The following is a 17,309-nucleotide window of genomic DNA, read 5'->3' as shown; positions in this document are numbered from 1 at the left end:
CTTTTATATTTATTGTTAGTTTAGTTTAAAATACTAATTTGTCAAAAATCGATTAAACAGCTCTGGATACCAATTCTATTATCGCCCTCTTTTTCATATATGTCAAATCATCTCCAATCTGATGACATCAAGATGATCTAAATATATATATGTCTTCATTTCTAAGAGATAAAGCTTATGCCATTTTCGTTTCAGTGGAATTTTACTGAGCTTGAATTGAGATTTCACTATTTGATATGATCACACAAAATTTCCATGTTGCTATCCGCTGTATTGAACGGGTATACAATGGAATAAATGTTGTACTAATCTGTTTGTGAGGTTAAGTATACCCGAAATTCAGAATATAAAGCTGTGTGCTTTTAACCTTTAAACCTTACCTTGCCTTTAAAATATGTGAAGAAACATTTATTGTTTTAAATAAAAATAGATATATTTTCGTGTAAATATATGTTATTTATATGTTCCCGGTAAAAAAAATAAATAAATAACCGCCAAGCCTCGAACTCTTCCGTCAGGTTCGTCCGCGTTACGAAATTCACATGGACAGAGGGGAGGCAACTCTGATTCTTTAGCATATAAATAAAAACAACATGCCCACCAATCGAAAGTCGATTAGACTAAGGCGGTTTTCCTCGTCGAGTGGCGAGGAGTCGGGACCTTCTCGGCGCAAAATCCTGCACATACAGTCACCAAAAAAGAAGAAACGTTTGAAAACGCTTCTGGATTCGGATTCAGACGATGAAAATAATGGAAATACTGGCATGAGTCAGATGGTTGGTTCACGGATAGGGTCTGTTTACATCTCGTTTACATCCCCAGAAAGCGATGTTTAAGCAAAATATAAGTATCATTTTCAGCAAATATTGTGTTATGAATTGATGTCGTTTAATATGCATAATGCATGGAAATGTAACAGTAAACATTATGTGTTTTGCAAGGAAATCGATAAAACTGATTGTGCCGCGATGTGCGAGGTCAATTGTGAAGGGAAGTAACTCTTCGTAACTAAGACTGATATAGCATTACAACAGAGGAATATATTTAGACAACTTTGAAAAACAATTAATTAGAAGGTATTGTGTTAAAAGAGTGGAACATTTATTAACACAATTTATCGTGAAAAATCGAGAGGATAAAAAAATTAATTAATTACAATACATTTATAATTTGTGATAATGAACATTAACATGATTTAACACCCATAATAATTTCATTTCATTAAAGTCAAAACACTTATCATAATATAATATCTCAAATTATCATTACATTTTGTTGAATTCATTTCGAGATAAAATCTATTGTCGCAACTTTTTGATTAAAAATTTGTTTAATTCACATAAATACATCTTGTATCATAACAACGGTGACAGCAAGACATCAGAATGCAGAAACGCATTATCCAATGAATTAAACAAGATATAGAGTAGATTTGAATTAAGTTAATATAGCATATTTTGATGAGACTGACAACAGGTAGAGCAAACATTTCTGTCTCAAAACTGAGAAATTTTCAGTGACCAGTGACATGTGACTTGTATTGTATTTATGGTTTTTTTAATGACTAGTTGACCCATGGCTAGACATGCCAAACATTCATCTTATTGTCCTGATCATTCAGTGTTATTTGATATTGGTGCAAGACCCAGCATCAATCTTGCCTTTGGTCATGAATCTGATTCAGGGCATGTGGTTGACATTTGGAAATTTTAGAAGTCAAATCACGAATTTGAAGGTCCAGGAAAAAACATATTCGATGTAGACATCACTCATCAGACCCAAGAGACAAAATACATTTTCAGGAGTAAAAAAATAAGCTCTCAAAGGTCTACTCATTGTTTTTTTTTTTTTTTCAGGGGTCAAGAAGTTCAGAAAGAATAAGCAAAAGAAATTCACGATCATTCCAAATGCCGTCACGTGAGAGTGTGTGGAGTCACATACCTACAACTCCTCAATCCTCCAATAAGGCAATAGGTCGTTTGAAACCTAGAAAAGTTTTCGACAGATTGAATAGAGTGTAAGTCTCTACATGGAAAATGTTTGAAAAAATTGCCTATAACTGATTAACCTATTTGTTTCTGTTTTAATATTTCAGAAACTTTGGGAAAGACGCTTCATCAGGATATTTCTGTATAATATTATAGGTTGGCCTAAGGCTCTCTTACAGCTGGAGTTTTGGCCAAATATGGAGTCCATTCCAAACACAAAAAGCCTTTATATTATAGAAAATTCAAGTTCTAAAACTCTCAAAAAATGGTAGTTTGATAATTTTTTCAAAACATCAGGATGATGTTGTCAATGTACAGTGTGATGAAAGTCAGTCCTAGCTTCAGATGATTGTGTATTTGTTACAGCAAAATATAAGATTGATACAAAAAGGAGAAGACCTTTAGATTATGATTAATTATGATTATCTTTGTGTTTTATGATTTTCCTCCAATGTTGAAATTTTGCTGCACACTTTGCCAAATTCAAAGCCATTGCAAAAGTAGCAGAAAAAGCCCAAGGACCTCCCACATGACGCTTAATTAAATAGCCACCAGCTAATACAAATTGGCCTCAACTTAAAAGTAAAATTCTTTCTGATCTGAGATGATAAATCTATAGGAAACAAGCAGTCTCTATGACAAGCAAATTTATTGGTTATGCTATAACAGTTTAATGTAACATTACTGGGTTAGACAGGGTCATGGTAATAAAAAAGGAATTGAATTCAGACCATTTAATTTCCAGAATCAAATAAGAATTATCGTTTAAATGTTTCGTATATGAAGTAAGTCATAAATTTAAGACATTGCTAATTTTTCATCGCAGAACCCATCGTTACAATCAAGATGTTTATGATTCAGAAGATGAGGAGTCTGGTCTGGATGATTTCTTAGTTTCTGATGAAGAAGAAATTACATCTAGTGAGGTGGAGGGTGTGGAGAGTGTTGGATCAATTGACAGAAAAAGAAACCAGCAAAAAGTATGTATACTGACAGTTGTGTTATGTAGCAGAGGTCATTATATATTTCAATGCCTCCGCTAGGAATCAAACCCAGGACCCCTGGCTTACTAGTCTGATGGTCAACCAATCAAGCTAAAGAGAAGTTCTCTCTAGCCGAGTGGTATATTGCGGCTAGTATTTTACCAGGGTTGAATTCTCCCCCTCCAGCAAATAACTGGTCCTCAAGTTTCCAGGGATTACAGCAGTGCTAGTGGGGCATGGCTAAGTACTATTCCTGGGTTCATACATAGGCGCCAATGTAACAGAGGTCATTATTTATTTCAATGCCTCTGCAAAGAATCAAACCCGAGACCCCTGGCTTACTAGTCTGACGTTCAACGAATCAAGCTAAAGAGAAGTTCTCTCTAACCGAATGGTACAGCTAGTATTTTACCAGGGTTGCAGTTATAATGGATATTATCATGTATTGTTTACCATACATCTTTTTTGTTATAACAAAACATTTTGTAAAATGAATAAAGAAAGTCTTTCATGCTATGGATTGTTGGAAGGGACTCTTTTGTACTTTTTATGCCTTGAAAGAAATCTTTCATGCTGTAAAAGGTTTGAAAGAAACCATTGATTTTTCCAAGAAATTATTCTTATTGTAAATTTTTTAAAAGAAATCTGTCATTTTCTTAAGCTGTAAAATGTTTGGAGGAAGTTTCTTTCAAGCTGTAAATCGTTTGAATAATTTTTTTTCCGCATTACTTATTGTTTTAGGGAATTTTTTCCTTCTATGAATTTTTTATTGAACTTTTCACTGCAAGAGAGAGGATGCTATACTCCTTGGTGCAGAAAGTTTTGATATATTGTAGTATATTGTAAATAGTAAAATAAAATATTCAATCCAAATGTATTTAAAACACTGTTAGGGGTTCCATGCATACAATATGTAAGTAGGTGGAGATGTCCAGCAGAGACAGAAAGGTTTCATAAATATGATGAAATGCTAGTAAATCTGTAATATCATATTCTTTCCATATGGAGGAAAGGGTTTTTAACAAAATATGGTTAATAGCTAGTGGGATGGATTAGAATCACTGTTGTCTTCAACCCATATCACCTGAGTGAGGACAGAAAGAACATTCAAACAAGACAGATATGTATAAGAGTGTTGTGAAAACAGAAGAGTAGAGTTTGCTACCTCAGGGGCTTGAGGGAAATTGGTCTGACTCAATGGCTGGAAGAGGAGCATAAATAGAAAAGTAATGTTGGTGTGATGCTTGGGGCCTGAAGGATGGAGGCGTGCTATTAGGATAAAGTGGATGTGACTTACATGGTGCCCTATGAGTACCTCAAGTTTTCTTTTACCCCAAACACCAGATGGAAAAATGTGTGGTGCTGGGCTGGTCCTGTCAGTTGAAATGTTTATTGACTTAATTTCAGTCAAGAAAATTTTGGCTAGTAGCTACTCTATTATTGTAAAGAATCTTTTTGTCTAATTCTTAAGTCACTTGAAATGAATCTCACCACTGCAGTAATACATGTGCTGTGTATGTAAAAATGAGCACATTTGTGTAGTGTGTATGATATTGTTTGCTGGTAAAATAAAAAAAATTATGAGTTCTGAGCTTTATAAGAGGAACCGCTTTGATTCTGTCATACCTGATTATATATTATTCAATTCAAAGGCTCTTGTCTTTTACAAACTTTCCATAACTTGTCATTTTGCTGTATTTTTGAAAATTGAATCAACCACATCTGATTTTTTTATTTTAGGTTTAGAATTATTGAGTTTGTTGAGATACATTGTTGTGTCACATGATTTGTGCATGGCAACACTCTTTATTCTTATTGGTCTTGATGGTGTGTGATGAGCCTCCAGCATATTGTCCATTGAGGTAGACACCAGTTAGTTTAAAGAGCTTGTGCCCTAAAGTAACCCTAAGAATTCACGGGCAATTGACCCAGTTAAAAAACAAAACTATGTAATGAGGGATCTCATTCATTTACAACTATGTGCTATAAAACTTGGTGATTTCTTTTGGATTTGGCCTCTGAATCCTAATAGGTTCTATGCATATGGTCAATATCAATTACATTTATGTAACACCACTTGATATTTCCTTTAAGACCAAGATACAACACACAAGTACAACATAGTTTTCAAGCAAGTATATTATGATAAAATTGAATTGGAAAGTCTTTTAAGTTCTAATCATATTTATTCAAGACTGGCAAATATTCATATTTTATAATCATTGACAATGTCAGGGAAATATATTTGTTTTTCAAAAATAATCTTGATTTTTTTTTTCTTTTCAGAAACAAAGAGCACATAAATATACTACAAGACACCACCGGATCAAAGGCTATCACAGCAAATTACTTGGTCCAGCTAGCTCAAGCAGTGAATCGGAAAATGAACAGAATGGAGCCAGTGTTGAATACAGTGAAGGTGTTGCTGGATTGTTAAAGGGTGATGAAGGATGCAACAGACCTGATGTTCAGGATCCATGTGTTAAATACAATAATATGTTAAATTATCAGCACAATCATCCTGAAGAGACTATGTGTGAAGCAAGTACAATACAGGATGATCCAGAGGATAAAGAAGGCGAGTTGAAGGCTAGGTCACATCAAGGTAAAAGGCGATATTCCCGGATAGCAAGCAGTAGTGACTCAAATCAAAGTACTACTGAGCCTGCGATAACTAAAGGGACACAATTCTGTACAGGCAGTGAAGTGAAAAATCAAAATGATTCAGAAAAGCCTGAAACTGTTGGTACCACTGCCACTACTGCAGGTGGAACAGACAGCTGCAATGTTGAAAATAGTCCTGACAAAGGTTCTAGATCTAACAGTGGTACTAATAGTGACTCGGATCATCAATCTGACTCAAGCTGTGAGTCTGTCAGTACATCTGCCACCAATGGGGACAGTTATTCTGATAGCAAGAGTGATTCTGGCCATCAACTAGACAATATTAAATCCTCACGTGCTAGACATCAAATTGAAAAACAAGAAAGTGTCAAAAAGAAAAGGTTTGAAGCATTTTTAGAAGCTAGACGAAAACTAACCTCTGCTAAAAGAAATTGAAACATTAAACCTTGAGTAAACCTGATGTCTAAAGGCGAGTTGGATCACCAAATATAGTTACATGAGTTGAATAGTAACAAGATTGAACTCACTTGGGAAGCTTGTAATGCCTTTTTAGATGACTATAACTCAACTTCCAGTTTCGCTTTTATTGGATTGGAGCTACCAGCCACTGCCTGCTCATGTGTTACCATTTAGAAGCATGGCAGTGATTGGATGGTCTTATCTGCATTAATTTGATTACAAAAAATGGCCGATGACTGAACTGAACTCAACTGAAATTGATCTTTAAGCTTTATTCCAATATTACTTTATATATGTAAAGTGAACATACATGTACCTATACATCAACTGAAAGACATTACATGACACCATAGCTTACAGGTAGCATACATTTGTAGTATATTGTAAATCCAGGTGATTTCAATTATTGTTTGTGTTGTTATTTTGTTATAATTTTTTAATTTTTTTGTCATGTTTAAGGTGGGGGCAACATTTGGCCCCCACATAGATTTCTATCATTTTTTTCTCCATATGAAGATACATGAAAATAACCTACAACTGCATAAATGATTAGTCATTATAACTACTTAAAGTCATACTGGACCTCCTTGTATAACACCATGATGAGTCATTATAATTACTTATAGTCATACTGGACCTCGTTGTATAATACCAGGTTGAGTGACAAAGGTACCCTAACATAATGACAAATACTTGCTACATGAGAAATTTAAATGAAAATATTTATATACCAGCTTAAAGTACATAAAATGTCTGCTATTTTGATACCACATGTTATATTGACTTAAAAAATGTAAGCATATTGATAACTTTGCTTTTAAAAAAATGCAAAATTTTCACAAAATAAAGAATATATCAAAGTTTGTCTAATTTTGCTGCAATCTCAGTCTATATTTCATACTTCTTTAAAAACTTTTTATGTATATATGCTGTCTATTGAATAAATTTTAAGTGCTATATTTCCCAGTTTTGTGTAGTATCAAAGCACATCAGGTATTTTGTATTGTTTTAGAATTAAATTCAGTAGGTATAACTTAACATGGTGTTTTCTGCACTAGAAATCTATCCTCTAAAGAACAACTGACAGTTTAGTTTGTATCATAAAAACTTAACAATGATTAGATATTACTGATAATATGTTATCGTCATTCCACTTTTCTTCGTTTATCATTAAACATAACAATAATGGATATAAATTAGTTAGATATTCTAATTAATGATTAACAAATGGGGCCAGAAATGATAATCCTGTCTGACACGTGAATGTGCAAGTATGTTAATTTCCTGAAACATGTAAAGGTATTTCTATTAAGTATTCATACAATTTTTGCTAAGTATCTATAGACAATTACGTAGATAAAGTTACACTTAAGTCAGACATTCTGTATTAAATTCAAATTACTACAAATCTCCAATCATGTTTACTAATAATCATGTCAGACGTGTGCATAGGTCGTGGTTGCAAAACCAGGTTGAAAGATTTATTTCAAGGAGCCCGAGCTCAAGTAAGACATGTATATTTACCCCAGTATAATTGGCTGCACCAGCTGCTGACTGCTAAGATCATTAGCATAACAGTAGAAAGCATATTATGTGGAAAGTGGTACACACAGCATGATACACTTACTGCCAACGAGGACCGCCTGTGTACTAAGTCAAGATGGGTCGTGGAGAGCTACCATGGTCGACTGAAACAGTGGAAACTGTTTAGAGAACAACTCAGCTCTACCTACTTTCTTTGTGTGATAGAGGAACTGGTTATAGTAACTGCTGCTTCTTTGAATGCTGTACGTGGACCAATTTATATGTCTACACCAGAGAGGGACTTGAGGGACCATCGCCTTGCTGAGCGAATGCAATCCCGTTTGGTTCTGTCCAACACCTTGGCCTCAAGGGTCGCAGATGAACCTGACATTTCTAGGCGCAACAAGGCCAACTGGGTGAAACTTGATGCCTGTTCAATAGTGTTTCCAGTACTGGATATGGAATATTTAGAAACGGTAACCGACGGATCATACCAGTTGAAAGTAGCACCCAGATATATTGCTGAGCATCTGACTCCTGCTGGAGACTTTGAAGTTTGGGTCTATCAGTATGATGAAAATCTTCTCCCGAGGCCAAATCCACTCAAGGCACAAATCACAGATAAAATACAATGTTTGGATTGCGTTTGACAGAAATGATCAAGATGACCCCGTCAATGATTACTACTGTGTCAGTCCAGCGGGCAAGCGAACCATTGAAATGTGTGCACTTGTTGTGTGCATTTTGTATTTCTGGACCCGTGTTCAGCATCAAGATCAAACTAACCCAGTCCCCATGCAACACACAAGTTCAAACAAGCAATCATTTGGGTAGTTCTGCGTTACTAAAACGCAATGAAATGTGATGCAAACTGCAACTGTTCTTTCTCTCATTAGCTTCTCAAAGTGCCACAAATTATGGATCGGAACTGACAAAGGCAAAACCTGTCACTATTACTGTACATAATCTATCTAATAAGGTCACTTTATTGACCTTCATTAAAAGATTTGTATAAAGCTGCTAACTAAGTCTTCAAATTGTGAAACTTCTTTATTTTAACAAATTTTATTTGTGTGACATCGAACAGAAGTCAGCAATAATAACCAAACTGATACAAATTGAAAGGAACAACCACCTAGTCAAATAGCAAATAGTTTTGGTTATTAAGCTGTCACTATTTCACGAAAATGACAACATGGTTTTTTAAGCAAATGTGTAAAATGACAAATTTACCGGTTTCACTTTTTCAAAGAATCCTCCTTTTTAAATATATCATATTTGGCCAAGTATGAAAAATAGACTGATTTCGGAAGTATGAAAATTCAAATTTGAAGTGTCCAAACCAGTACTTTTTTCAAAAGTAATGGCTTTTTATATGAATTTTGGTTGCATTTTTCAACATATAAGAAAGGTTTCTCCTGCAATAGTGTGATACATTGTATGTGGTATCAAAATGTTGGTACAATGTGCACACATTAATGACACAATTTTATTGGAATTTCCTCATAATAATGCACTAGAGGGAATTACATAACAACTACTTCAACTCTCACCAAGTTGTTAGTCAATAGCTCCCATTTCAATTCCAAGACTAACTTTTCCTTATTTAAGCTTCTGATACCCATTTTATGGTTATCATATTTTGAAATTCCAAGTGGGGGCGAATGCTAATGTTAAATTCCCATATATGTTGACCCCACCTTTATATACATTGATAATGTAAAATTAAGATTTTACGTGATGAAAAATGAAAATATATATATTTTTGTTCATTTATTTGTAAGCAAACTTAATACGACTTTCATCAGATTCAGCCATGCTTGATGAAAGTATATTGATCCATTCTTGATAAATCATATCGGTCACTGACATTTTCTCACCAAGTAATGTACTAATACTTGCCAGAGTTATTGCAAACGCAGGTTTCGTCGCTATCTTTCTACACGCATATCTTTATTATCATTATTTATGAAATAATTGGCATATTATATGGGAATAAAAAATATATTCCTAGGCATTGGCAAAAATTAGGGAGAACAGGATGCCAACCAAGAAGTAATTATGAATTGGTAAAAAACTAGATATTTCTGAGCCTGATATCATAAAAACAGAAGAAGTCACATACTTTAATCAACATTTCACAACGAGTAATTCTGTTTTAAAATAGTTTTTAGTGAATGGATTTTTTATATAGCATACATAAATGCAGGTGATGTATACAGGGTGAAAAGCGGAATGAGAGCAATTTTGTTTCTACCAACCACCTAATGATTGTGAGCTACCAAATCGCCCTACTTTGATAGTCTCTCATCCATCCTTCTGTAAACAATTTTTGTTGTTGCTATAGCTGGCTGGTAATATTTACACGTCAAAATATTCATGATTTCCTTTCAAAATGATTGAATGTTATACTTTAAATGAATTCAGATTGCGCTATGTGGTTGTGAGAAGACATCTTAGACATGTGTGTCTCATTATTTCACTTACTTAATTTTTGTGATCACTTACATGAACAGAAAACGTTCATCCCTGCCAATATAATTACCTATATGGTTCCTTTTGGTCCCTGGTTGTACCCATTTGATTTGGGAGTGATCAGAGCAACAATATGGCCGATTGGCGAATAAACAAAATGACTGACAGGCGACCATCTTTGATTTCCACAATTTTTGTATCACTAGTTCTTGTGCTTGATGAATCTTTTCTCAAATTTTGTATTTAGCTCCCATTGGTCTGTAGTTGTGCCCTTTTGATATTTTCGCGTGAACAGCTAAAAAACTTGAAGTTACCGGGGGCATGTATGCTGTACCGATATGACACAGCATGAACGTCTCGGATGACTGCACTGAAGTAATTAACCTGACTATATCTGGCAAATGATTATATACTGTACATATACGTCTTATTTCAAGTCAATTTATTCATACATGCAGTATAACATGCTATATGTAGAACATAGATATACAAATGAACTGAAAGGATAAAGAAACGCATTTTAGTGTAAACTATTTTATATTGAATATACATAACTGTATAAAAAGCACAAGAATATTAGAGCACCTTATCCACCAATAAATGTTAGGGAATCAATAATTGATTTTTTATATGTGTTTGTCTGTTTTGAATATACCATGGCTATCCCAACTTGATAAAGGACATGCTCTCGCAATGTTCATGGGAGGTAGCACTCCATGGATAATTGCTACACACTACGGAGTTCACAAATCGGCTATAAGTCCACGGGAAAAGTTGATGACAGATCGCGATTCGGACGTCGGACATTCGGTACGTTGGTTTGGCTTGCAACTTAAGTGACAGATTAAGTTAAGGAATGAAGAGTATATTGCATTCATTAAAAAGTACTTCAGAAATTCATTTGACTTAGTTTTACATAAAATGTAATTCATTTAAATCGCTAAGTACTTATCAATCTATATGAAGATTGACACTTTATGAAACAAAAAGGTAATTTTAATCAAACTTTGCAAAAAAAATAGGTAATTATAATCATATATCTATATAAGCATATAGGAAGTAATAATCAAACTTTGTGAAATTTGGCAATTAACATTTTGTAAGCATGTAGGTATTAGTAATCAAATTTAATGCTTGTTTAGCAACTGAAATGAATGTAACGAAACACTGCGGTTGTAACATGGAAATAGTAAGAAAAACGTTACGGTTGATTTGGAAAAGAAAACGTTTAGGTATCTGTAAGTACAAAGCCTGGGATTTTCTTGTCTCTATTTATTGATTTTACTGGAATGTATTGAGCCATGTCAACACGTCCAATCATCTCAGAGATTTATTATCATAAGTAGCAGTGTAGGCTCATTGTCATTTAGGGTCAGTGACAACATCAGACGTGAAACTTGAAATAACACTATAACATTGTTTTATGAATTGTGATCCCGGTCTTATCAGAGACATGGTATTTTAGGCATAGCGGTAAATGTGACAATGGATATTACAACTATTGTCTTGTGGACTTGGATCCTTTTATGCAAAGGTATTGTTTAATTTGTTCAGAAATTTAAGTTTTTTTCTGAGTTACATGTCAATTATTCATCTTTACACTTTAAACTTTAACTTTTGGTGCAAACGGAACAAGGTTTTACTTTTCACGAATTTTTACTCAACATTCTTAAATTTAAAAAAAAAATTACAATTGATGATGATCGGATTTTTCATTTCGAAGCCTTCCGATACCAAAAATCCGAAAATTATCATTCGGTCCGAACGAAAAATACGGTGTTCGATGTTTTATCGTAACCGGCAGATATTTCGTTCAAGCAGATGATTGAGGTCGGTTTTATGCAGTGAATACAATTAACTTCAATCTGAAAGACTTGGCGTTCAGCATCAAACTTCCGGACAAGTAGCCATTTGTCACTATGCACATTTGTTGATTATACAGCGATGTGATCTGTTGGTCACTATGTTCACATTTACACTCATTATATTATATAAATCATTACAAAGTAAATAACATGTCAGTACTCAAGTAATACAGAAAAAAATGATTTGTTTGAATGCACGTAAAACATTGTATTGACCAAATCATGTCACTAAATGTGTTTTTAAACCACACCGTGTTGTACTGTGGTTTTATCCTCCTATACTTCGTCAGAGCCTTATTAAAAGCAAATTCTGGTTATGGTTGATATATTGTACAACTATTGACCTGGTTTCAGGTGAATATGATGATATTTTAATCCTCGAAGGTGATGTTTTTACCGATATTTCTCAAGACTTCTTTACTTCACCCGAGGGTTAATGAATATAGATTACATGATCAATGTCTTAAGCTACATTTTGGCGATGGTGAAGAAAGACAAAAGTGACGGGCCTCTGTCGAGCCACACTTGTCTCTCTGTCCTCCTGAGCCAAAATGCAGTTGATATTTTAAGACGCTAACCATGGATTCTTTTTATCCTGCAACATTAATTGAAAATGAGATCATCAGACTTCAGCAGTCATGTTGTTCAATACAGGCTAATAATTACTTGATGATATGCTGACCATTCGCGCTTCTGATTTTGTCAAAATTCAGACTCGTATTCATCACTAAGATGCCCGATGGGCTTGTGGGCCGTTATATTCTCCTCGCGTGTATGAACATTGCCAGTTTCGGTGTAACATCGCAATATATTTCGACCTACAAAAGGTGATTTGACCAATCAGCATGTTGGGAAAATAAACAACGGAAATACAAGAAATCTCGTAATACGTCTGCTGCCTGTGTTTGTACTTTCGTCTACATCCTGTAATATTGGATACGTTAGTTGTATTGTTGTCTACACTTTTTCATATCTTTTAGTCTGCATTATTTTCCTCTCTTTCTATACATATATGGAATAATCGGTGTTATACTTAATTAATCTTATGATATTTTTGTTTCCTTCTAAATTAATTTCTTCTAACCCTGTTATAGTATGTCTGTACCTCAATGACTTTGTTACATTGAAACTCAGCCTTATGTTATCTATATATCGCCGTCGTGATACGTGAAATTGCGTGGTTTTCCAATGATATACATTTTTGTTGATATTTGATTCGTTGTTAAATCTCCCCAAAGAAATCGCTAGTCCTATAATCCCGGTCATTGCTGTGATTCAGTCTACTGTATGTCAATTGCTATGGAAATGATGCTGCGGATCTCCCGGGTGTTGTTCAGTGAGATAGTCATCGACTATTTCGTGTATAATTTGCTTTAAAGCACGTTTTGCTGTTCATTAGTCTATAAACCCAACAAACATATTTTTTTCGTTTTTTTTTCCTGAACATACCACTCATGCTACAAAATTTCTAAATTTTGTTAGAAAACAATATATCTATTCTTTTAAGATGGTAAGCAATGCAAGCACACGTATGTATATAAGAATTACACTGTCGGGTGTAACCATTATTTGTTATTCTGAAACATTTACCCAAATACATCTTAGGAAATATCGGATATCCTTTCTGGGTAAGGAGAGAGGGAAATCAATGGTTTGAAATGTGTCAAGACGTGAAAAACGTTTTCCGCATGAGCCGACATAGAGGACGGTCGATGGCGTACGACTGTATGGGAAACATCTCCTCTAACCATGCTTGGCCGCACAAGAGAAAAACGTTTTCATAAAAAATGTACGACAGGATTCTGATAAGATTATTTCAAACGAGTTCTACACTGTTAATTACCCACGTTGAGCACATGTTCTCGACAATAACTTCACTTATCCCAATAACAGACATTGTACTTTATATAGCAATCATTTAGCGACAGTAGATATGTTGAGAACGTTGCTTAAGGGAGTTTATTGTATAAGAACTCAAGAATAACGGAGTAACATATTCAACATGCATATGAAATAATATAAATAAAATTGATGTTTTTTAAGAGACCGAAAAGCATTCATTCGTATCATTAAATAAATATCGTACTTTCCTCTTCAGGGTGTGTGATGGCATTTGAATCGCCGTTCTTTTTCTCTCCTGAGGGAAGTAACTTTTCCACCAGCAAAACATACTGTGAGGATAACATAGGACGACTAGTAACGTTAGATACCCAGGCAAAATATGACCGTTTCATGGAAGCAGACAAAACTCACCACAACGGTTTTATGTAAGTAAATATTCTGAGCCGCTGTTTTACCATTAATCAATTTATTTTGATTTCTATCATATTTAGTTAACTTAAGATGGCGTACAATTTTTTTGATATTTCATTTAAAGCATGAAAAAGAGAGTAACACTAACACTGTAGAACTGAAGTAAGGGGATATAAACCCGAGGATAACGGCTCTTAAACTAATAAAGGCAGGGGATTCCTGAATTTTTGTTAATTAAAAAGCCTTACTCCTATAGCTGATATCACTCAATAGAGGATGGAAAAATCTTTACCCCGTTGAACAAGAAGAAACAGTGATTAACTGACAATACAACATTCAATATAAAACAGAACTTGATATAAGTTTGGCAAATAATGGAGTGAAGTGCATCGAATTGATATCGCCTTCTTGGACCCGTTAGCGATATAGTTCTGCTGCTACAATATGTAAAATTGCACATGGGAATAATATGTAAAATTTCGAGTGACTTCACGATAACTTGAGCTATCAAATTGGTTTATTTCTTTGTGTTCATATTTGGTAAATTAACGTGACTCTGCATCAATGTATTACAGAAGACATCACGAAATGTACATTGGTCTGTCTACCACATCGACAGACTGTACTGACTATGTCTGGAGCAGTGGTAAACCATTGGTGTGGAGTAAATGGGACCTGTCCCGTAAGCAGCCAGCAGAGTGTTCAACTAAGCAGTGCGTCATGCTTAAATCAGGATCTTTCAGCACAACAGGTTGCGACACCGTCATGTCAGCTATCTGTGAATATGGTAAATATTAGTTTAGATATGTTATTTATATTTATGATTAATTGATGTAAATTGTAATTAATGTAAAATATTTAATATGCAAGCAACTAAGTCAAACAGAAAGGAATAGACATTCTATTTTTGACCCTATGAACAATAGGTAGACATATACATGGTATGATTCAAGTTAGTTCAAGGAAAATAAGTCAACTAACGAATTTGAAACTACATGTATTGAAAATATACTTCAAATGAACTGCAATGGTTATAATTGACTTGTAACTTATATAACATACAACATCGTTATCTTTGTGACCAGTTCAATTCTTGAAAAATCTGTTATAAACTTGGATTATGCCCAAATAACAGTTTCTCTGGGCTTCGTTACTCAGTGTGGGAACATACATGTACTAATCAAAATCTCGCATCGGAAATATGTTGTTGTGCATCTACAAAATTTGAATTTAAAATGCATGTAAGCATACTACATACACAGCGGGTTCCAGGTGCCCATCATATATACCCACTAAATTTGGAAATCAAGGTCAGGACAGACACTTCTCTATCAACCACTTATCTGGATATTTCTTAAAACGAATCAACATGGACAGCTTTTCACCAAGATATATGAAATAAATGACGATTTTAATTACCCTGTTTTGAATTTCCTATTTCTGTATAGCAACATCCCACTATCCAAAACCTGTGCTGTTACATGTCACAAACATTATGATATTCAAGAGCCTTTTCCCAATATCACGATTTTCAACAAGACGTTGTCAGCTTTCAGACAAAGTCCTTCCACAGGATTTCAAGAGATGCAGGTTGATGGAACTTGTTACAAATTGCAATACGGAGCTGGCAATGTGTGATGCTATTAAGATTGCCTGTTGATCCATCTTGTGTACTCTTTTTTCGTCTGAAAACGTGACATGAACCATGATTTACATGGCGGATGTCTTCATGACCACATGGTCTTACTCACTTTTTACTTTTCAGTAGTCTCAATGTAAATCTTTTTTTTTGTCGTTCATATTTTGCCCTAGTTTCAATGAATTTGAGTTTTGATCATGGTTATGATGACATTTTGTTGTTTTCTTGGCATATTATTATGATTATGAAAGGTTCAGAACCAATTTTTTAGACTAGGCTTCTCTTCTGCTAATAACGCCATGTAATCAAGGTTGGTGAACCATAACTGTTGTCGTAATGTCTTAATAGTTCAAAACCATGATCTGTCGAAAAGTGATAAAACAGAGGGAATCATTATCATCTCCTGATAAGGTTAACGCGAGGCAGTGACGCGCAGGAACATTTTCTTGGTGAAATATTTGTTGAAATTGATTTTAGAATGTCTGACAATTAAAAACAAAGATTGACAATGTAAAAAAAGGTTTTCTACTGTTACTGATGTAAGCACAAATAATAAAATGTTAAAAGTATGTTCAATAGGTGTAAACCAGGTGTTCTGCCTTATGGACGGCATCCCAATGTAATTCTTGGTCAATCAATGTATGTCATGTCACGTTTCCGAATATGAATAAGGTAATCTACATTTGATCCAACAAATAACAAACTGCATCTCTCGAAACCCTGTGTTGAGTGTGTTTTGGCGTTTGCTTACATTTTGCACAAAATTGTGATGTTCAGAACAGACTCCAGAATATCGAATCATTCGTGAAGCAAGTGTGTTGCAATCCAGAAATGGACAATTTACGATTTGGAAATTGTAATCAGCATGCTTTTCGTACAGTGCAGTGGAATGCTGTTCGTGTTGGTTTCGTTGTCCGCCCTCATTTCCAATTCTAATAGGTATATACATGTACAGTTTGCTCCTACAGGTATGACAATTGTCTTTTTGGAGTCCTTACCGCCACACCCAATGAAAATATGATCAACGAGAAATTTAGTCATATTTTATAATTTTGCTGTCTTTGTCTTGGAAAAGAAAGCTCTCTTAGCAAGAGAACGACGGTTTCCTTCAGTTTAGAATAAGGTTTGGTAGTGTACAGAGTAGGAAAATCAAATGTTCTTATAGAAGAGAGAGTTGAAGATAGGCCAATGGATTATGGAACTCTTTTAATCCACATACACTTCTAGAGTAAAAAGCATCACAATATCACAATGAGAATGTACCATATGTTTTGTAGTACAAAGAATCAATTGGAAAGCTATGTTCTACAACAGAATCGATCACTACATGCAAAATATGCAAATTTACCTAAGCTTTGTTTCGTGTGTTTTATAGGGTTGTTCGGGGATACTACAAAATACGCAAAATTGAACTCAATCATACATCTATGTGCTTCTTTCAGAACTCATCAGTGATTCTATGGGACTGTGTAACTATGTAAACAACTGAGGAAATTTA

The 17,309-nt window shown here is 34.5% G+C and overlaps 1 protein-coding gene across 1 annotated transcript; it reads left to right on the top strand.

Annotated features, from left to right (window-relative positions):
• The first annotated feature begins 593 nt into the window (after positions 1-593).
• LOC132561155 (uncharacterized) lies at positions 594-6,894 on the top strand. The gene is made up of 4 exons (XM_060225882.1): positions 594-776; positions 1,857-2,017; positions 2,815-2,968; positions 5,258-6,894. Exons 1-4 carry the CDS (start codon positions 594-596, stop codon positions 6,029-6,031), a joined length of 1,272 nt encoding a protein of 423 aa, XP_060081865.1. The 3' UTR covers positions 6,032-6,894.
• Positions 6,895-17,309: the final 10,415 nt, after the last annotated feature.

Source organism: Ylistrum balloti, unplaced genomic scaffold, assembly GCF_031769215.1.
Source record: "Ylistrum balloti isolate Yb309-2 unplaced genomic scaffold, AGI_CSIRO_Ybal_v1 Utg371156, whole genome shotgun sequence".
Lineage (NCBI taxonomy): Eukaryota > Metazoa > Mollusca > Bivalvia > Pectinida > Pectinidae > Ylistrum > Ylistrum balloti.
The sequence above is the reverse complement of the archived record's forward strand: the minus strand, read 5'-3'. Positions and strand labels throughout refer to the sequence as shown.

Coding starts and splice junctions, on each gene's coding strand:
- LOC132561155 (XM_060225882.1), top strand. CDS start 594: ATGCCCACCAATCGAAAGTCGATTAGACTAAGGCGGTTTTCCTCGTCG. Junction 777..1,856: donor ATACTGGCATGAGTCAGATG/GTTGGTTCACGG, acceptor TTTTTTTTTCAG/GGGTCAAGAAGTTCAGAAAG. Junction 2,018..2,814: donor TTCGACAGATTGAATAGAGT/GTAAGTCTCTAC, acceptor TTTTCATCGCAG/AACCCATCGTTACAATCAAG.